We start from the raw sequence: 21,899 nt of genomic DNA, 5'->3' as shown, positions 1-21,899 counted from the left end.
CAACTAAAGGTTAAGTTACTCCAAGCTGGTCACACTGGCAGGCACACAGCCCTTAGCAAATGGGCTGTTACCTGCTATGCCTGTCAATGAAAAGGGGCAGGTCGCACGTAAAGCTCGAGCAACTCGCAAGTCATGCATTTTACGACGGGCCCTACTATTCAGGGTCTTTACTTATTTAGGACTGGAGCTAATAGAGAACGACATGCCACCACCACCACCCCTCTGCCCTTCGAATTTTCCCCCTCAGCTGGGTCCATTTTATCCCTGAGCTAAGCTTTCGGGATATCCTCTGCAGTGTCATAAAGTTTACACTTTATGTGCGTTTGCCGTTTATCCTTTAATATTTTTAAAGCCCAGGGAGCCTTTCTAGCTCACACACATTGACACACACACACACAGAGACAGAAGGAGGGCAGAGAGCACGAGGGCTTTATAAAAATTAAATATTTGCCCATGAGAAAGGCGTGGGAGTGGAGGGGGCGGTGGAGGATTTGTTGGGTGGAAGGGATATGAAACAACAACAATAACAGCAAGTGCGACAGAAAGTTAGAGCAGCAAAAACTTTTCCTTCTCTTTGATGCGCTGTCCTCGCAGTTGTCCTTGTTCCTGTTCCTTGCTCGCTCCCTAAGTGTGTGTGTGTGTGTGTAAGTGTGCTTTGTATTTGTGTGTGTGCTTGCTGTTTTTCCGAGGCTGGGCACACGAAACTTTTCGACGCGTGCTTTGTGCCCGTTTGCTTGTTTCGCTTCAGGCATTCTCTTGCTCCCATTCGCATTCACCCACACAAACACACAGCCGCACACCCACCCATTAAAAGAGACCTACACCCACGTGGACAGCTCTCGCTTGATTTTGACTTTTTGTGTTAAGGACATTATTGCATGCCCTGCTGGATGCACTTTGGGGTTGGTTCTTGCACCCCCTGTGCGCCCGGGTCCGTTTTCAATTTCCTTTCCTTTTATTTCCATTTCCATTCCCATTTCCATTTTATACGTTCGACATTTGATTATATTACGATAGATATTTTCGGATTTCTTCTACCAAACGAGCGAACCACTGACCGCCGAGGGGCGAATCCCCTGAGCTACAATTAGGCGAGTTAATGACTGCTTCGGAAAATAAACTTTTCCGCCGGTCGATCAATTTCCCAATGCTCTAGTGGGCATTTCCAAACGGGACTGTGGACTTTCGAAGAATAAACATTTCTGGTTCTCTGCGCTTCAATAGAAAACTATGGAAAAATAACATAAGGCGCACACGTAAATGTTAATCCGGAAAATGGAATCAAAAGTTAGATTCTCCACAAATTGTTTGACTTTTCAAGAATTTTTCGCATACTAGTTTTTTCTTGATAATTCTTGAAAGAATAATAACTTTTATCTTTTCTACTTTTGAGTGGCTTAAGTAAATATAGGAAGCTGTTATGAAAACTTAAAGGCAAGTTTATTGCAGGTTGGACGGGTTTAAGTATTTCTCGTTTTTCTATGGCAAAAATTGATTAATTCTTGGTTAAAATAAATGAAAGGTTGAATGAAAATCTAATATTAAATTACTTGCAGTACTGCTGTGCCTCCTGATTGCTGGAACCAACTGGGTATTAGGCCTAATTCTCTAGTGAAATCGCCTGCGGGCTAACGAAGGTAAATGAGATGTTTGCATTGTCAGTGGTCGATGATCAATTGAATTTTCCGAATAGCCCTCTTATTTTCCTATCCTTCACTGCCATATAAAACATCCTTGTTTTCCGTTCACCTCCGTTTTCCCTTCGACTGCAACTGGCTGTTGATTTATTGTCATGTTCTGGACTCCGGACACCTTGGCATCGTGCGTGTTGCCTGAATTTCCCCACTTTTCCTTCCCCGTTGTGGTTTTAACTGTGTTATTTTTTTTTTTCTTCTTGCTGGCGAGTCCCGTTTGGCCGTTTGTCGAGACTTAACATATTAATCAAAGGCATGAAATCTTTATCAAGTTGTCAAGCGGCACTGCGGAGTCTTTGCAACATGGTCTGTGGATGAAACCCGTTTGATCCTTAACACGCATCCCAACCCATCGCATTGCATTGCATATCCCATTTGGCATTTCACGTTCTCATTTGCGATTTGCACAATCGGAAAAAGCTAAAATTGCGCACGAAAATGCAGGAAGAATAGGGAGAGAGAGCAGAAGAAAGACGAGGCGGAAGAACAGTCTACAGATTTTGTCACCACAACTTGGCACTGCGATCCGAATCGGCGGCATTAATATTCACATGTCGTTTTTGCACAGTAAAAAAAACGTGCATAATCCAGCAGCTATTCACTTTCGGATAATTTATGTTGCACCTCAAACTTTTTTTTATTATCAGTCAGGCAATCTGATGGTTTTGCACTCGCTCGTAAATAATGGGTTATTTTCAGAACGAAATGGGTTTGTACTTCTGTTCTGCCGAACCAAATGATTCTGAATTTACTGGCTAAATTAACATTTCGTTATAATTTGGCTGTGGAATATCTTTTATTTCATTATAATATTTGGGTTTGTAACAAAATTGTTCTAAAATACTTCAAGCAGTTGGATTCGATTCCATTTTGATGGATGAACAATTCAAAAACATGTTTGTATAATCCTAAAAAAGTTCCATAGTGAGATCATGGTGTTGGAAAAGATTCCAAAGATTCTTAAGCATGTTCGTATGATCTTGTAGTGATGTAGAAAGCTTCTTAGATACTACTTAGACACAAAACTGCGACTCTATTTCTCGCCGTGTGTTTCCTCGGCTCGGAGGCCTCAAACGAAGTCGCTGGAATTGGTTTGAAATTCAGGCTCTCCGGTCCGAAGTTGGATGTCTAAACAGAGGCCGCCGTCTGTCTGTCTCTGTCTGTGTCGCAGTCACAGTCGCAGTGTGTGCCGCTGCCCCCGAATTCTCCACCGAGATTCTCCACAATTCTTGCCCCTTCCCGGCTGCGCAGTCTCCTCTCAACTGCCAACTGCCGACTGCCGACTTCCAACTGGCAACTGGCCGCATAAATTTACTCAAAAGCTGACGCTAACTAAAGTCTCGACTTTTGCTTGGCTCCTCGGCCTCAAAACTGGTTCCATTTATGCAAGCTATTATTATTGCTTTTGTTGTTGCTTTTGCTGTTTTTGATGTTTGTTGCTGCTTTTCGTATTGTGCCTAGTAGAGGCTTGTTGTAGTTGTTGTTCTTGCCGCTCTCGCATTGAATTTTGCGCCTCGATTTTTAGCTTTGGCCGCAGATACATTTTACTTATCGGCATCTAAATTCGAAGTCGCCGTTCGCAATTTCAAACCAGGTTCGAACTGCCAATTCTCCCGGGTATCTTTCAGATTTCGAGTGTTTGTGCGAGTGTGTTTGCCAGTTTGCTAGTTTGTTTGATTGCCTCCTCTCCTTGGCAAAAAGTATCGAATTTCGAGTGGGAGATCAAACAAAATGAACAAATAGCACGAAAATGGTTGGGAGCCAGATTGAGATACAAAGTTAAGGCGACATTATATAAGATTAGTTGCGACGAAGCTGATAGTATACGATCAACTAGATCTTTAAGTAATTTATTCACTTTTGAGGGGCTCGCATTCCGGAGAGATCAACACAGACACAGAGATTACCAGACGCATTTTCAATTTGTTTATATCAATGTTTTCGTTTCCATTCGACTTAATGAATTCCACTGATTAAATACTTCCTCTGCCACTTCCCAATCTCGCACTCACTTCTCTCATAATATCGCAGCATATCTGCGCATAAACACATTCGTTCGCCTTGAAAATGGGCTTGAAATGATTCCTTTGTTTATCATTACTTCAGTGCGTCCAACTGCTGGGCCTGAAATAATTACGATTATGAACAAATATAAATGCACATAACTGTGTGCCTCGTATTTGTTTGTAAATACACACAGCGCTGGCGAATGAAGGCCTTTGAAGATACAGATACTCGCGATACTCGCTCGATTCACTGATCAACTTTCTATGGCCGAACATGGTCGAAATTAATGAACTTTCGCGGCGCTCAGATTTGTTTGTTTGTGGATGAAAGTTGGCACGAGTCAAGGCCGCGAATTGATGGATCTATCAAGCGTTTTATGGTCTTCTTGATAATGATCTGTGTCATAAATAACAGACATTCAGTGAGCCGATGTCGATGCCGATGGCGATAGAAATGAAAATGCTTCCTTGTGTCCACGATCGTCGTGTGTCAAACAGGTATTTCCACCATTTTGGGTAGTGGAAACCGACTTGGTAGAAACATATCTGAACAAACGGAAAAATAGTTTCACAAACATTGTAAGGTATTTAAGAATTTACCAAATGATATCTAGATTAAGTTATAGTATGATAACCCACATTGCAATCAAAAAGGTCATGAATTCAACGAGTTTTAGTCCTTTTCTAGTTAATATTTCAAACTAACAGATACAGTATTTGCACTTTTATGTGAAAAGTTTGATCTAAAAGCCATTTTAAAGCAACATTAATGGCATTTTTGGCTAAATAACTCCATAATTCGAAAGCCCGCAGCACTCGAGCAACAAAATGGAGAATGACAGGCAACGACGACCCACCGAGTGGTTGAGGATACCACACATGTGTATCACTCCGCGTGGCGCACAAATGACCCTCTCTCGCCGCATAAATAACGGTGCACCACCATTCGCAGGGAGCGGGGAGCTGGGAAGTGCACCTCGTTGTGGCAGCGATAAATTTGCTTTGAAAGTTTCCCCCGAAAGTTTTTCCGGAAAGTTAATTGATTTATATTTTGACATTTTGCGCAAAAACCCGGAGAGAGAAAACCCAAAATGAGTGGGTAGCCTGGCAAAAGGAAGCGAGTGGAGTTGGCAGCCTTCGTGACAAATGTCGGAAGTTAATTTTGCGTGGGCGGCATCACGGAGAAAAATAATGCCATCGGTAATGACTCACGACCTCTATCAAAACCTTTTGAAAAAGTATCTCAACTAATATATTATGCAATAATGGTTAAAACTAGTGTCAGCTCGAAGGTTTCTTTAAAACCATTTCAGCCAAAAGTGGCATTAAATTAAAAAGATTTTTAGTAGGTAGGTATGTTGAAAACTCGCTGAATATCATTAAGCTAGAATAGAAACTAAAAATTATAGAAAGTAGAGTTTATATAGTTAATAAGTTATAATGTTATTATGCATACGAATATGGTTTGGGTTTTTGTTATGGGCTTAAAAAGAAATGTAACTTATTGTATTTAAACATGTTTCGGAATGCACGAAGTTAAATGAGCCTTTGACCTTTCCATCATTTATTTCTAAATTCGATAAAACATGAATATAATATAATATTTTAATATAATAGATTATATATACATACATTTAAGATTCTTATGCTAAACCTATTTAAAGTTGAAAACCATGTAGATCTGTTTACAATGATGAAATTGAAATAAAAAGACTAGTCAGTCTTTTGTTAAAACCAAACATTAGTTTAGCTTTGTGTGTAGAAACTAAAATCCCCATCATTAGTGTTGGGGATATATAAATTTCTTATTCTTAAAGCAGTTAAATATTAAACAACTTTTTTATCTGCAAATTTAGGGCACAATCTTGGACTTTTTCTTCCTGTTTATTTGTGTGCTGCGCCAGACGCTCTTGGAACTTCAGTGTTTCCTCCAAAAGTTACTTTATCATGTGTTCCAATTAGTGTGGCGACCAGTGGGGCAGTGGCGGGTCAGGGGGGTGGAGAGTGTGGAGTGTGCATGGGTGTAGCTGCAGAAATTGCTTTCATGCCAGCGTCGGAAAATAAAAATGGAGTGTCACGGCAAAGACTCGCTTGTCGACGGGGAGGGGGAAGGGCGGTTGCAAGGGAGCAAAGGTGTGCTGTTGTGTGAGGGGAGGGGTGGTGGGGCGCCCTCGGACGAGGTCTGCCCATTGTGCCACGATGAGTTGCTTCCGTTGCATTGTGCCTTCTGCTCTGCCTCTCGGCCGCCCCACATGCACTGGAGAAAGAATAAATCCATATCAATTAAGGGTCAACAAGCTTTAACTTTGCAGTTTTAGAATTAATAACTTTGTCTTATTGATTTTTACGACTCATTCTTATTGTGCAAACCCCTATTATAACCTGGCAATTTTAAACCTACAGCCTAGAAACGTTAATTTTCTTGCTGTGTAGTTGCGCCGTTACACACTCTCTTTCGGACTTCTGTCGCTCTCCCACTCTCTCGCTTGCGACTTCGGCTTCGTGTGCCATTCGTATTTCGCTTCGTGTCGTCGTGGTTCGGCCTCTTTCATCAGCATATTTCTGAGTGATGAAAATTATGTTGATGACGTTTGCACAGCGCCCGTTACCCCACCCCACCGCACCACATCCCACAACCCCTCCCCCCTTTCTCATTTTTAAGCCCCAGCGGCGACAACTAGCGAAAGTTGCGCTGAATTGGAACATCAGCGTTTTGCCGCTGCTTCTGTTTATTTCTTTGAGCTTTTTCACTTTACTCTCTCTTTGCCGCCGTCGCCGCAGCAAAGTAGCCACGCAAAGCGGAATTCGAAAAATTCATTTACATGAACGCAAAATTTATGTGCGTATTTTGCGGCTACTCTTTGTGATTTGATTTGTGCCTGAGCATTTAGTTTACTTAAATATGTACATACATAAATAAATACATATGTACATATTTTTGTGCATACTTTAGGCCTTTATGCTTTTTAATCTTTTAATCGCTTGCATTGGCGCTACATTGCGATGTTTGTAATGTCCCTGTTTTACGAAAAAAAGATCTTATCTTCTGAATTGAGGCAAAAACATTTTATATGTTAATACGCCCAAGCGAATTGAGTAACATTAAAAAGAGGATTAAGCTTATAAACAGTTCCCAACTTGTCGGTCAATAACCCAAATTTTTCAATCAGGAACTACTCGAAAACCCCTTGGAAAGAAAGCTTAATTGATTATCTAAAAAAATTCGTATAAAAGACGTTTACCTCATAGTGTATACCGCTACTCGTTTTCGAATATAAACATGAAAGTCACTATCAGAACCTTAAACCTATGAAACACACTGAAACTCTCAGATCATCTAATCCTTAATCTAGTAATAACTCAACGGGTTTGTGTACATTCCCCTTCTTTGTTCCTTTTTCTCAACTGCTTAATTAATCGATTACATTTCGAGCATGAGCCTATCGATGCAACAAGATTTAAGACTGTACAAAAAAAATCAAAAATGTGTCAATTCCACAAATTTGTGGTAGAGAATGGGCACTGTTCTTTATTTGCAAACAGCATGTGTAAATTTGGAGGTACTTTAATTATTTCGAAAAATAATAAAAGGTAACCCTTTAGAAGCATGGGGACTAGATGTGGTGATGTTCTCATTGTTAAAAAGTCTACTGATGGTGGTTCTGTGAAAGGTGATGACACAATAGAAGCCAATGGCGGATGGCACCTGTGAAAATGTCACAGGATATGACAATTTTGTTGGCCTGTCTGATGGTTTTCAGCTCAAAAGAATAGTTTCGACAAATTCCTGTGATTCCTGCGTGAGTGAAAATGTAGACAAATAGAGTCTGCTACTGTAAGAACGGCAGATGCAAAATCAAAGGGCATATAGACATGTGTAGCCAGATAGTTAAAGATGCAGATACAAATAGATCCATCTGGAATTTTGATATGATCTACAGTTTCCTGAACCGGAATAAGTTTTATGTTTTGTGTGGCCGAAAACTGTTTAAAGTAACATTTTTGTAATATTTTATTTTTTAACGAAATTTTTTACTGTTTAAACCCACAAGTAGACTGTTTTTAATGACTAGTAGGGCATTATTTTCTCTGCAAAACCTCGGTAAGGCGTTTCGGCATGAAATAAACCATGGTATTAGACTCCAAAAAAAAAATTCTTTTGGATTTTTTTATGTTATTGTCTGTTTCCGAATTTTTCTTTCAAAAAGATCCTAGAAATGCTCGATGAGATTAAGATCAGAACTCTGGGGAGGTGTTCGCAACTTATTTGTGACATTATACAGCAGCCAAAGCTTTGTATTTAATGAGTGTGCTGACACCATTATTCATTTTTCAATCTTAATTTTACAGCACTTTGCTTCAAATTGTTTTTCAAAATGTTTGTATAGAGTCCTTGATCCACGACTGACTCGATAAATGTGAAGATTTCGACGCCACTTGCCAACATTATTCCGCTTCCTCCATATTTCACGGTGGCAACTTAGCCTCTCCGCTTTTTCTCCGTAACAAAACTTCTTCTTTGATTTCGTAAATGCAAAACATGCTTTCATCGGAAAATAGTACTTTTTTCCAACAGTCTTAGGGCTTGGAAATTTACTCATTAGAAAAGGTTATACTCCTATTGATTCTGAATGCTGAACGGTTTTGAAAATCTATCCCCGATATGAAGCTTCTTCTAATGAGCTGTCGTCCTCGGATTTAGCCGAATAGACGGCCAAAACGATCTTTCGGGAAGATACTGCCAGTCGAGTTGAAATTGTTAACGTTGTGGATAGAAAAGTGCCCATTTACGAAAAAAGTTTATTGTAATTTTTCGCTACTTGTATGAAATTTATTTCTTCTTATCTTCATAAAATGCTAATAATTGTTAATTAATAAATTCAAAACTTTTCCATTATACCTTATCAACTGTTGGGTACCTTGAGGTTCAGTTAAACAGAGGTTGTATAAAGAGGTTGATGGTTATTATAAAATCGAACGGTAACAAAATTCAAGGAAAGATGGCAGATAAGATTAGTACTATGTACCTTTAAATGATCAGCTTTGATATGAAAAATTAAATTGCTTGCATGCTTAACATCTTATTTAATCAATATAATTTCATTAAGCTCACCTTGCCGACAGAAGTTTCCAAAAATAGAGACAGACATCTCATTTTATTTGTATAATTTATATATTTTTCTTGCCGTTAATGCTTTGTTTCATTGTCATCAAAAGTTGAAGGAAAAACTTTTGAGTGTGTGCAGTTTTAATTTACGACATCTGTATCTGCGTCTGCACACTTTTTAGCATTGGGATTGCAAAAGTTTGGCGTTGAATTTCCCGTTTTCTATTCATGCTAATTCGGAGAAAGTGGTAAATGGGAGCGAAGTTTGTCAGCGCCAAAGGCTTTCTTTCTTTCTGCCCCAACGGGCGCCTTTCAAATCGCGCAGTTCCCCCGCATTTTGGCCAATTTGTTAGACGGCGCAGAGCTCGTTGGCTTTTTCGTTTTGCCAACTTTGCAGACGGGCGGTAAAAACAATGGACTCTTGGCCACTGAGGCGGCAAATGAGCCGAAAACATCATTGCGCCCCCTTACATTTGCAGCAAAAAAGAGCACAGCAAAAATATAATTAGCGGAGTCGTGATACAAAACAACAAAAAAAAATTAAGAGGGAAAAACACATTTGGAGGCCTGTTTTTTGCGTCGTTTCGAAACGAAACGTTCAATTAACATTGGCGGGGAGCCGAAAAACACGGAATTCTCGCATCAGGTTTTTTCTCGCTTTTTTTGGGGGGGAGCTGAAAATGGGATTTGCTAAGCGACGTTGCCGGTTTTCACTTCGGCAAGACCAAAAACGAAAAGTGGCGCGCAGCGAAGCGAAGAAGAAGCTTGTGAAATTTTCCGCGTTTTTCGAGCAAATGCTCTCCGAATTCGTGCGCTCTCGCTTTGATTTCGAAATCTCACACACACAACAGCCGGCTAAAAGCGCGGCGAATTCGCTTTCGCTGTGATGCCACGAGAGAGGGAGAACGTATTCGAATTTCGAATAAAATATTGAGTTCGAATATCTTGTCAGTCGTTACGAGCGTGCACACACACACCAACAAACGAACACCCAACAAACGCACTTACTACAATTCGGTTTTTTAATAGAGCGCTGTTGCCGATTTTCAGTTATTACGTAGCATGGCGAAAACGAACAACTGGCAAAAGGGGCGTTGGGCGGTGGGAGTGGCATGGCACGAAGGGGTGGTTGCAGGGCACGAACTACGCGTTGGCGCCATTTATGACGATTATTAAGTTAACCTGCTGGCAAATTTTAATTCGATTTTCATTTACTGTCCTTCGGCACCTTCCGTTTTCCCCCTTTTCACTCGCCGCCCCCCATGAGTTTACCGCACTTTTCCGTTGCAATAATTTAATTTGCACACCCGTTTTCTCTGCTTACATCATTTATTTATAAATATAAATATTTTCGAGCGATCGGCCCTGGGTAATATTTAAATATAGAACTTTTTGCGTGACGCTTTCGCATTTCGATTGCGCATTTATGCTTTCAATTAAAGCGAATAAACAATTTTTTCGCCCGATTATATTTGATTTTTTCGTTTCTCGAGATTACAGTTGGTTGCCATGCATGTGGCTGAGAGTGTGTGTGTGGGTTTGAGATGGTGAGTGTGTGGGTGCGTCGTCTGGCGCTGTGACGTCAATCGATGCCGCAGCCACAACCCCCTCTGACCAACACTTTTGACGCCATTTTCTGCGGTCGACGGTTCGGTTTCATCGAGCGGCAATCGACGTCAGCAATCGAAATCGATAGCCAGTTTCACTATATATGGAATTTCATTCATTGTATAACAAAATGCTAAAATAAAAATAATAATACCCGAAAAACTAGAAACCACAAGAAATAGCACAGCGTCTTGCAGATTTTAATTTTGAGAGGTATTAGCGAAACATTTTCTTATTTTTATAACAGTTTATTTTATTATAAGATTGATTAGAGCATTTTAGAACTTCTTTACCATACCATTACCATTACTCACCACAAAGTAAACGAAAATCAGCTTAAACTTGAATTTCATCATTGTCAGATATACATTTATATACATTTACAAATACATTTGCCTCACCTTTTCAAATAAAATCTTTTAATATTTGCAACCACAGGTAACTGCAGTTCTAGAGATTTCTATGGTTGGAATGTTCTGGGTTTCACTAACCTTACTGTATTTTTTGTAGATAACAATAGACGAAGTGCTGTCATAAAACAAGCGATCTGCTAGTATTTGGTGTATCTAAAGGATGCTGTATCTTTACTTTCTGTCTGTAAAACTCTTCTGTAAGTTATTTTAATCAATAATAGAAAAAGTTTGATGAATTACGAAGGCAATTCAATTTATGTAAGACGTTTTACAGACAATTCCCCGTTTTTATCATCAACAACAATCAGTAACTGCACACAGGTACAGTACTCTCTAAAAACGCCCCCAGCTCGACTACCGCACTTTTCGCCAATCTGAGGTCGCAAGTCGGGAGCCTCAATAAATCGCTCCTTTCGACAGGCCACTTCCTCAAAAATGCTAATTTGCAGCGGGGCGGCTGGTGGAGCAGTAAAAAGCAGCTGTAACTGCCATCGCTGACGTGCATCAGCGGGGGGTTCCGAGGGGGGGAGCAGCGGGGGCGGAGAAGCCATTTTATGGCCTGTCAGTCAGTGGCAGAAAATGAAGCGGGCACAAAGGCAGGCAGGCAGTGTTTGGCTCGCAAAAACCAGCGACTCGAACCGACTGCGGAATCCTAAAACTCAGATTGACAGCCAACGAGCATAAACCCCAAAATGAGGGCTGCAGGGGGTTAAGGGGCGAGCGGAGTGGCGCAAGAAGTCGGGAGGCGGATGACATGCATCGCAAAGCTGTCAGATACATTCGCCAGCCACTCGGAAGGATGGTCGAAAGTGAGCGTGGTCAGAGCAGCCAGCTCCCAGCAGCCAAAGCCAATGCAGATCAGGAGCAGGGACAACAGTCTGAAGTTCAATTGGGATGATCTGCTGGATTGCTCCAGGGTAATAATTGCTGCAATTTATACCAGGCATTCAAGTTCTGCCTACGATGATACATACTATCAGAGAAGAAAACCTTCTTAACGAACTTTATTAACATAATTATGTATGTAATTATCAATATCAGTATCTAGCCAATTTCGACTCATTCTCAGATCGAGATCGAACCATTCTCAGTTTGCGAATGACTGCCTCTAATTTTGCATAGAGATAAAGCAATCTCGCTTTTAAGAAAAACCAACATCGCTTTTAAGACTAACCGTTATCGATTCCCAGTGACAAAATAATAGATTATAAAAATTATCTTTTTAAAAATACATTTTATTTGACATAAATGTTACAAAATGTTCTTATATCGGAGTACTACGCCTATGATGCAAAAATAAAATGGCAAACTGGCGACGTTACCAAGTCGAATATACAAAATTCTTTGCTTTTGCACCACTAAAATATTACATTATCAACATACACTCGTTTTAATCCAAGATTTCTACATAGTAAAAGCAATTCGAAAATATATTTTATATTTACCGCTAGATCGATCTGAATTCCGCGGAAGAGATACATTTTCCAAAAAGAAGTTCTTCGCATTCAGCCGTTCAAAATGGAAGCCGCTGCAAAAAGTACAGGCAGCGCATTTTTGCTAGAGGAAAATGAAGGAGGGCGCGGCGCGAAAGAGAGAAGAGAGAGGTAAACAACCACTTTCCAGGAAGCTAAAATCTATAATTACAATTTGATTTTTAACCGAATCCTGTATTGGGTATATGAAATAGTGGTACTTACTATTTCCCAAGTACTAAATCCGTGCTGAATATAATACCAAACCAACACAATACATTGCACAATTGCATTCATTGCAAGTAGTGTATAGTGGAATAAAAGTTAATATATATAATGTATTGTATAATATTTTATTTTATAAGACAAATTTCTATTAGTCAGAAGATCAAAAATTGTGATAGAAAGTTCAAACTAACAATGTTCGTGAAAAAATTCAACGAGAGAGTGAGAGAGAGAGAGAAGAGCTGAAAACAACGTTGAACGCAGCGAAAACCGGTTCCGATGACGAACCGAAGAGAGCAGCCGTGCGGCGAAATCGAGTCGTTGGAGCGAAGCAATGCGATTGGTCGGATTTGAGGGGCGAACCCGATTGGCGGAAAACGAGGCGAGCCGAAGTTAGCCGAGTGCAGCCGATCGCAATTCGATTCAATGATTGGCTTACGGCTTCGATTCGATTCGTTTTGGGCGTTTGCCAAGTTTGGGTGGTGGGTGGTTGTTTTTCTGCCTTTTCTGGGGGCGACTTTTCGGGCCAGCCTAAGTGGAATATTGATTGATGGGCCAAATGGGTGGTTGAGGTGAATAAGCAGGAAATTAACAAGCAATACATCAGCAGCGCTGGAAGTCGGGAAAATGGACAGGTAATGAATTTGAAATGCCAGCAGAGAGCTGGGCTTAATGCCGGCTCTGTGGCTCAAGTACAGTTGTGCCTGGCCGACCTGAGCTGCGATTAAAGCCAGGTCTGCAATGCCAAGTCTTTTTGCATTCAAGGCCAAAGCGAAACCTACACGTCTTCCCTTCATTATTCATTTGGCGAACATGACAGGGAAGAAAAGCAAACCACTTCCATTCAAAGTCAGCCATATGGAAAGATATCTTTTCAAACAAAGTGAGCAAAGAGTAGTCAAAACAAAGGGAAAATCCGTCCGTCGCTGCGTGTGTATGTATAATACAGCTCGTGGCATTTTCGGGGTTGTTCGCCGGCAATTGAAGGCACTGAAGCACTGGGCGAAGTCCTGCGACAAATAAAACGGTGTAGGAAAAAGTATCTGCAGAATATCATCTTCGGTTGCAGTTGAAATGGGTGCTCACAATTTTGTGTGGAAGAAAATCTGTTCTGCGAAATGCTCAGAATTGAAAAAAATATCGAAAAAAATATGCACGTACTTTGTTAAGGCAAAATAAGTCTGTTAGGTATGTTTTTATACTTCTTCTTTTTTAAATATTTGTTTATAATATTCTTGGATATTTATTCGGTTAAAATTGAATGAATGCAATAATTTTCTGTTATTTAACTTGTAGTAATAAATTAAATTATTTGAATTTCACTTTTAGCGCCAACAAGCAGTTTTCAAGCAGTAACCAGCAAGACATGTGCATGTAAAATAATAACATACTTACACGTAAAGCAATCCTGTAATATCAGGGTTTCAAACCAATAAAGCAGATTATGTATGTACAGTGTCAAATCGCGTAAACATATGCTGCCACGTAAAATACACCGAAAGCCAAACTAACAAAGCAGTGGTTTTTCTTGAAGCAGTACATTCTTTTATATGGTTGGAGTCTCTGCTAATTTTGAAACAATTCTAAAAATTTCGCAAAAATGAAAGCCATTTTAGGATCGAGAATTAAATTGGAATTAAATTATAGATCGCTCAAATATTTACCTTAAAGTAAAGTACCAAATTAATCAATTTCAAGGCTAAACATTCGAGTATAGCCTTGAAATTGATTTATTTGGTACTTTAAAAGTAGCTAAGTAAATGAATTCTGTGTTATGTAATGCTGGAAATGCAACAAATAAATTTAACCATAATCAAATGTATTTTAACACAATTTGTGTTTATTCTTATTATAGCTACCATTAATACTACTATTATTACTATATGTTTAGTCATGAATTGGCTTATTTTGGTAATTTAAAAGTAGGTATGTTAATAAACTCGGACATATTTAAATGGTTAAATATTTTAAAACATTACCAAATGTTTTTTTGTAACACAATTTGTGTTTACTAATATTTTTACTATATGACTGGTATAGTTGAAGGTAAAACTCTGCAATATGGAAATCATAAACATTTATTCTTTTATAATTCATGTCCAAGAAGTACATTTTAAAGTTCACTTATGAATTGTGCATTTCTATTTGATTTTGTGTGGAAAATGGCTGTAATAGCAGTTTTTGATTCTGAAAGTGGTAAATGCATATGGGATATGCAAAACCGACGTAGTCCTTTGATTCGATCCGACCATCATCAATATTGATGGCAGAGTCCTGCTGCTCCAGTTGCTCCAGTTGGCGCTGCGTGCAGAGGTATTTTACAATTTAGCCGCTGAAAATTTGTTATGCCACAAATCCCCAGCAGCGGCTGTCAAAACGTAAATTGAGGTGCCGAGGCGACACCTCGCCTGTCCTGCATATCCTGAAAGTCCTGCCACACCACACTATGCCACACACCATGCCACACACCATGCAACACACCATCACACCGATCATAAATACTTCATTACCTTTGGCAAAGGCTCCTGCGGTCGATGGCCGTGTGTGGGATGCACATTAGCTGCAGCTTTTGGCCTTGTCCGCTGCACATTTGAAATGCTTTTTCCACCTGCCAGCTAAAATAATCACAGCCCAGATTGGTTTGCCAAATTGCTATTTATTAAAAATCAATGCTGCTGGCCACCGACGACCATCAACGTGGCACCAACGTGATCGCAAAGGACGGCGACAACGCCAGCAGCAGCAGCAGCAGCAACAGCAAATCAGCAATTTCAGCAGCCTTAACAGCATGTCCGACACCCTTTTATGTCGTGTCCTTTGGACACCACCTGCCACCACCTCCCCCGCACACTGGCAGAAAAAAGGTGGCAGCTTTGGCAAATAATATTTATTAGTTCATTGAAGCACTTCTGTGTACATGAAACACATGTATTCTTCTTGAATACTAGCCTTTGGGCCATATATTTTATTTTCATTCCAAACAAATATGCAATGTTGGTTCGCTTTGAAGCTTTTAAATTACTTACTAAATATATAGATGTTTACAGCTTACAGTAATTTTATTAAAAAAAACTTCTATGTCTACAAAGAATGAGTGCAATATGTACACATTTCCTGCCCAGCAACATAGTTAAACTAGTACGTGTTACTATCTTAAACCTATCTTAAACAAAAGAGGAGTTCTCCCATTTTGCCTCCATTTTTAACAGTGTACCTGGGTCACCCTGGCTGTGTCCTGTCCACGTGGCAGGGTGAGCCGCAACACTGGACAACACAATCGCCAGCTGGTGTGAGACACTCGCTGCTAATTGAAATCCCATTTGAGGCGGGTATTTTCGATGTTCCGCAGCCACGGCGGCCAGTGTAAGCAGATGCCGACGCTTGTCCTGCATGTCCTGCTTGTCCTTGCAGCGTATATGCCAGACATATGCCACACCCCCAATGCGAAGGCGGTGGGCTTCCGGCAGGAGCTGTTCCAAGCAGCTGCCATAGCTCCACTGCTGTCGCTGCTGGTTTTCGGTCGACATTTCCGGGCAGTCCGAAGTAATTGCTCGGCAAGCTGTTGCCGCTGACAAAGGGGGCGGCGGAGTGAGTGGGAGTGACACAAGGTCCTGGATGAGTGGAGAAGTGGGGGGGAGTGTGTGTGGCAGGCTGGTTACCCGGGGACACCGATGTAGTGGTCAGCTTAGCCGGCAAGCGGCTTACGTTGGGCATTTCGTTGTGGCGGCCACGCGGCGTATGAGTTATGTCAAGTGAATGCGCCCGGAAGCGAGACTCGGCAGTTGGCAGTCGCATTTGGCAGTTCTTAAAGTGGGCAGCCCGGAGCAGCAGGACAAATCGAATTCGGATGCAACACCACCTCCTGCTGATCCTGCTGCTCCAGCTGCTGCTCCTGGCATTTCTCTCTTTGCTTGAACACTGCAGTTACGTGACTTTTTGGGGGCAATTTTTTATCGAACAACTTTCCCTTTGGCTGGGTCGGGGGTCGAGGGGGGTACGAATCCCGACCGCCGGCTGTATCCGTAGTCGTAGTCATGGCCGTGGCCGTATCCGTAAACATATCCGGATCCGGGGCTTTGCATCGCAGCCGAACGGCCGCGCTTTGCATATTAACTAAGTGAAACATTTTCGTTGACAACTTTTCAAACATTTGTGCACGCTGTGCAAATATTTACCGCCACGCCGGCGATTGGTGGCAGCTATGCGAATCCCTATCCGTAGCCTCAAGACGTTTAAAATTGAAATTTAAATTCGATACATAAACTGCGGAAATAGAAAGAAGAGAAGAGAAATGAACAGAACAGAAAAAAGGGACTGCGGCGCATCCTTTTGACCGTGCAGCCTAACATATCGACCCCCTTCGCTTTTTCATTTTTTGGGGCTGCTTTTGGCAATTTGAAATACAAATTTTACACCATCCCCGGGAATCAAATGAGCCAAGGCCAATAAGTCTGTCTCCCCTTCGCTGGGCTCCAGTTTTCCCCATCTTCTCTTTTTTTTTTGCTGGCTAAGCCCTCTAGCCCTTTTCGCCGTCTGTCTGGGCCTCACAGGATTGCAGGATTTGTGGCCAGTAGTCCTATCCCCAGCCTTAATTTCGACTTACTCCTGCCAACAAACACACCCACACACACTCAGTGATGTTTATTAAATATTGAATGTTTTCCTTTGCTAGATGACTACGCCTCTGGCGGGCAAAAAGGAAAAGTTTCCGCTCTCCTCGGGCGGTCTACTTTCATCCTTTGTGAAGGGAAAATTCGAAACTTGCACGGAGTTTTTGGGGATTGGCCCCGGGCTAATATGCGATTATGCAAAGTCCGGCAGAGATGGATACATCAATATGCTATTCCCATTGACAGCACACAGTGATAGGGAAAGCCACCGTTTATTGCCTGGATATGATACACTTTTTGCGATTTGCGATTTCCACTTTGCGCACTCAACTGTTTGTTAATGTCAGCATTTTTCGGTATCAAATATTTATTATCATGGCCTCTTTATCTTGATATTTGCCGTGATATTTGCCACAACTTGCGAAATAATTGTTTTTCTTTCCTTTTTACGACCTTGTATAAGTAAGACTCTTATATTTACACATAACTTTTTTTTGGATAATAAGTAAATGAATTTTAGTGATTAGATACACTTTCGCAAGTTGGGAATTATTTTGTTTACTGCAGAAACACAGTCTTACTGATATTGAAAGCTGAAGGCTTAATTGAAAATAACTCTCTTTAATACTGCCACATATATTGTGTTGCTTTTATTTTCAGAATTTAAGTTCCTGCTTTGAGTTGCACAAGAAACATGTTTCAGTTAGTATCCCAGCGACGTTCATTCGGCTATAACAGATTCGTTTGATCACTCAACGGCCCCAGATCTCCACGGTGGAGTTGATGCCGCGGTTGACCTGGCCACGTAGATTCACGGTGGCGAATCGGTAGCCCGGACCGCCGGAATAGAGGCTGGGAGATGCGCCGGAGTTGTTCTTGAAGTTGTCGTACACGATCACCGCGGAGATGTTGTAGAATCCGGCGGGGTAGTTCACGTTCACGTTCCAGTAGTTGTTCTTGATGGGATTGCGCACTTCCCGGGTGCGGGAGAGGAGGAAGTCGTTGTTTACCCTGCGCCCCCAGGTGGCGCTGTAGGCGTGGCAGCCGAGGATCACGGCCAGGACAACGGAGAGGACGAGCAGGAGACGCATGTTGAGTGGATCGTTTGCTTACGTTTGCTTGGACGTTCGTGGATCGTTTGGTATCAAGTGCCGCGAATGGCCGAGCTTTTATAACGCTTCGCATGAGTAAGGCAGTGTTTACAAAAGCGCTTCGCTTTTAATTAACTTCTGTTACAGGGCGGGCTTATCGCAGCCCCTGAAGTGGGCATGGGCATGGGCATGGGCGTGGCATGGGCATGGCGAGAGTCTGGCGAAGCGAAATCAAGGCACAAGAAACCCCCCGGCAATCAAGTGGCACGATAAGATTACCTGACTCACGCCAGCATTTGTGCAAAAACAAGGCGGCTTCTACAGTTTTGGCTGGCCTTCCTGGAAAAGATTTTGTGTGCTTATCACAGAGCGCTAAGCCCTCCAGAATGGAATTGGAATTGAAGATCGGAAACGAATCTCTGCTGCAGATTTCAGCTTACAGATACAGATACTGGCTCTTGATTGGCCACTTATCGGAGTTTTCCATGGAAAGTACAATTGCATACCATACATTCGCTTATTAGTCAGCAGTCCATATTCCCCGAATCTCAACTGACCAGTTTGCAATCATTAGTTTTGCAAGCGAAACCAAAATGCATTATCCTTTATTTAATAAATAATCAATAATCTTGTGTATGCCAAAATATACAAAGTATTTCTGAAGCTGTCGTTAGTTTGGTGTATTGGTTCATCAACTGAAGCGGGAGGTGAATTCATAAGCAATTAAATTAGTGCTAAGTAATTAAAATGTGAGTTAAATGAAGCAATATGGAGCATTGATAACAAGGCGAAGAAGTGCCTGTACAGTGGGAAATTTAAATGCCTGTCGATTTAAGCCATGATTACGTCGAACATTCCGCCCGTCAGGTATCCTTTTGCCACTGAAAGTGTCAAGGCGAACTTTTAATCATCCCTAATGTAATCCATCCTAAGCTGCCAGCTGTCATTAGCATGGTTTGAACCGGAACTCGCCGCTACCTTAATTAAGTCCAAAGATTATTCCATTCATGCCTGTGGCACTGCGTCCTTGGAGTGGCTTAATCTGCGAAGGAATGCATTCATGGAATCAGAGTTCCACAGTTCCACAGTTTGGAGATCCTTGGGGTGGCATCCTTATCGAGCTGGCTGGTCTCGTCCTGGCTGCATATTTATTGCGAATTACCACGGCTGGCAGTCACTTGGTTTGGCATAAAATCTCATTACTTGCAGCAGCCGTGGCTGATGAGGGTGGACGTATTTGTCACTTATGAAAGGGATAATTCGCCACGCTCCCAGGATGTTTGGTACCCCAATACAATGTTAAAAAAATGAACAAAAAAAGAGAAGGCAGCCCACAATGACATCTGAAAGATACAAAACAGCGGGATACAAATGCCTGAGGGAATGTCTGCGGAGCATTATGTACCCATTGCCATTGCCATTATCCGATTGCAGTTTGTGTCGGCATTTTGTGCAGCAACTTGTTAATCACATTTTATTGACACATCGCCGCTTCTCGGGGGAGTCGATTTCCATTTTTAAATTGGCCAAATTAAGGGCTGCTTTTGCCTTTGCTTTTGCTTTTGGCCTGGCAAAGGGCCCCTTTTCAGCTGTTCAGCTTTTCAGTTTGACTGCTACATGCGCCCGCCTGATAAGCAATTTGTTGTGGACTCACCCAAACATGAAAGACGCACACTGTAAGAAAAAAGGTGAAAAACTTACAGAAACAAGTATCTTTGTAAAACAACATCTTTATTCAACATATTTCCTGTTTTTACTTTTGTATCCCAAGTTGACCATTCTTTCCTCCACATTTTTGATCGTAAAAGGTAGATATAAATTAATGATATAAATGCTATTTAACGTTACGATTGAAACCGTATAAAAGCGATGAAAACTTAACAAATAATTGGTGAAACAAAAGAGGGCTTTATCTTAACAGCTTTTGATCTTTTTTCAACATTTCCTTTTTTTTATACTTTTCTATCATAAGTTGATCATTCTTTTCTTCACATTTTTGATCATAAAATGTGAAGGTTTGCTGCGTCGCTTTAAATCAAAATAATCTAGTTAACAAAAAAAAACACAATTTACATATGAATTCACCCTTTAATTATACTTTTTACATATTTTATTTGAATTCTTCCAAGTAACGGGCTCTTCTTATAGCTTCTATGTTTTAGTGGGACTTCCATGCGGTTACAAGAGACTCCCAGGATCACTTAACGACCCCAGACCTCGACAGTGGAGTCGATGCCGCGGTTGACCTGGCCACGGAGATTCACGGTGGCGAATCGGTAGCCCGGACCGCCGGAGTAGAGGCTGGGAGATGCGCCGGAGTTGTTCTTGAAGTTGTCGTACACGATCACCGCGGAGATGTTGTAGAATCCGGCGGGGTAGTTCACGTTCACGTTCCAGTAGTTGTTCTTGATGGGATTGCGCACTTCCCTGGTGCGGGAGAGGAGGAAGTCGTTGTTCACCCTGCGCCCCCAGGTGGCGCTGTAGGCGTGGCAGCCGAGGATCACGGCCAGGACAACGGAGAGGACGAGCAGGAGACGCATGTTGATTGGGTTACTTTGAGTTTCTTGGATCGTTTGTTGGCAGCAGTTGGAAGTGCCGAGCTTTTATAGGACAAGGCGCTGCGCTTTTAATTAACTTTTTATACAGGGCGCTCTTATCTGGCCCAAAGAAGTGGGAATGTGTACTCTCTAAATGGCAAGTTATTAAGTGTTTCGTCGAAGAACTGATAAAAAGTGATGATCTCCGTTTGCATGACGAACAAAAGCAGAAATAGCAGCTTTATCTAGAAAGTGTTTGGTGCTTCCTCAACACTTGTATGCTTTTGTATCTCTAAGCTCATATAAAACCATTTGCTTTGCATTAATTCAGGATGCTGAGCAATCTAGGGGTATAAGGCGTTATAATGAGTTGGCTTAACAATTTGTTTTCAGTGCACACACATGCACTTACCATCGCCAGATTCGACAATTGGCAAATTTAAAAGCAATAAACGTACAGAGAGCAAATTTCTGGGTTTCTGCCTCGTCCTCGTTTAGCCTTTTTTAACTGCTTGTCAGGGGGTGTGGGGGGGCGTCAGGGCCGTGCCTCCCCCAGGGGGGTAAGGGAAGGGGGTCGGCGGACGAACGCGTGCCGTCAGTACTTTGCAGCGATGGCGGGTTCCACCCCTTGGGATTGGGATTCGGATTGTAATGGGGATGGGGATATGTCTGGGATTCCATCGCAAGCTGGCAGTACCATTCACAAGAGGACTTCCCTTTCATTTGCGCTTTCAATGTCGATAGCTGGCACGACACTTTCCCACTTTCCCAATTGCCCTTCCCCCCCTTCCCTCTTTTTCATTCCTCCAGTTGAAGAGCAGAGTTCAAGCTGCGCTTTGGCAAAATGTCAAGAGCGGTATGTGCACTTTTGACAGTTTCAGTTCATTCCTCGCACCCCGCCGACAGCACGGGGCAACCCTAAACATCCCCCCGACATCTCATGGCACCCATGACACACATGGCAACCCTGACACGTACCCCTAATAAAACTTTCTCGTCGGACCAAAGAACAAAGTCAAATATTAGGAAAAATGGGAAATATGGCAGCAGCAGCAGCGGCTGGTTTATTTTATGCTTTTTTGTGATTTTAATGTGCTTTTTGTCCCGTAGAAACTCCACCCTCCCCAAACCACACC

General features: G+C 41.7%; 2 protein-coding genes and 1 long non-coding RNA gene across 3 annotated transcripts; all 3 read right to left on the bottom strand.

The window, feature by feature from the left end:
- Window positions 1-12,048: 12,048 nt before the first annotated feature.
- On the bottom strand, window positions 12,049-12,692 carry LOC120321153. The gene is made up of 3 exons (XR_005560739.1): window positions 12,526-12,692; window positions 12,274-12,462; window positions 12,049-12,186 (listed from the first exon to the last, which is right to left on the bottom strand). It is a non-coding gene; the product is annotated as an uncharacterized LOC120321153 (long non-coding RNA).
- Window positions 12,693-17,755: 5,063 nt separating this feature from the next.
- On the bottom strand, window positions 17,756-18,287 carry LOC6530020. Its single transcript, XM_002090930.4, has one exon. The coding sequence runs from the start codon at window positions 18,224-18,226 to the stop codon at window positions 17,888-17,890; it is 339 nt and encodes a 112-aa protein (XP_002090966.1). The 5' UTR covers window positions 18,227-18,287; the 3' UTR covers window positions 17,756-17,887.
- Window positions 18,288-20,294: 2,007 nt separating this feature from the next.
- LOC6530019 lies at window positions 20,295-20,801 on the bottom strand. The gene has a single exon (XM_002090929.4). It carries the CDS (start codon window positions 20,764-20,766, stop codon window positions 20,428-20,430), a length of 339 nt encoding a protein of 112 aa, XP_002090965.1. The 5' UTR covers window positions 20,767-20,801; the 3' UTR covers window positions 20,295-20,427.
- Window positions 20,802-21,899: the final 1,098 nt, after the last annotated feature.

This window comes from Drosophila yakuba, chromosome 2R (assembly GCF_016746365.2).
Source record: "Drosophila yakuba strain Tai18E2 chromosome 2R, Prin_Dyak_Tai18E2_2.1, whole genome shotgun sequence".
Lineage (NCBI taxonomy): Eukaryota > Metazoa > Arthropoda > Insecta > Diptera > Drosophilidae > Drosophila > Drosophila yakuba.
The sequence above is the reverse complement of the archived record's forward strand: the minus strand, read 5'-3'. Positions and strand labels throughout refer to the sequence as shown.

Excerpts from the sequence above, each read along its gene's own strand:
- LOC6530020 (XM_002090930.4), bottom strand. The coding sequence starts at position 18,226 with ATGCGTCTCCTGCTCGTCCTCTCCGTTGTCCTGGCCGTGATCCTCGGC.
- LOC6530019 (XM_002090929.4), bottom strand. The coding sequence starts at position 20,766 with ATGCGTCTCCTGCTCGTCCTCTCCGTTGTCCTGGCCGTGATCCTCGGC.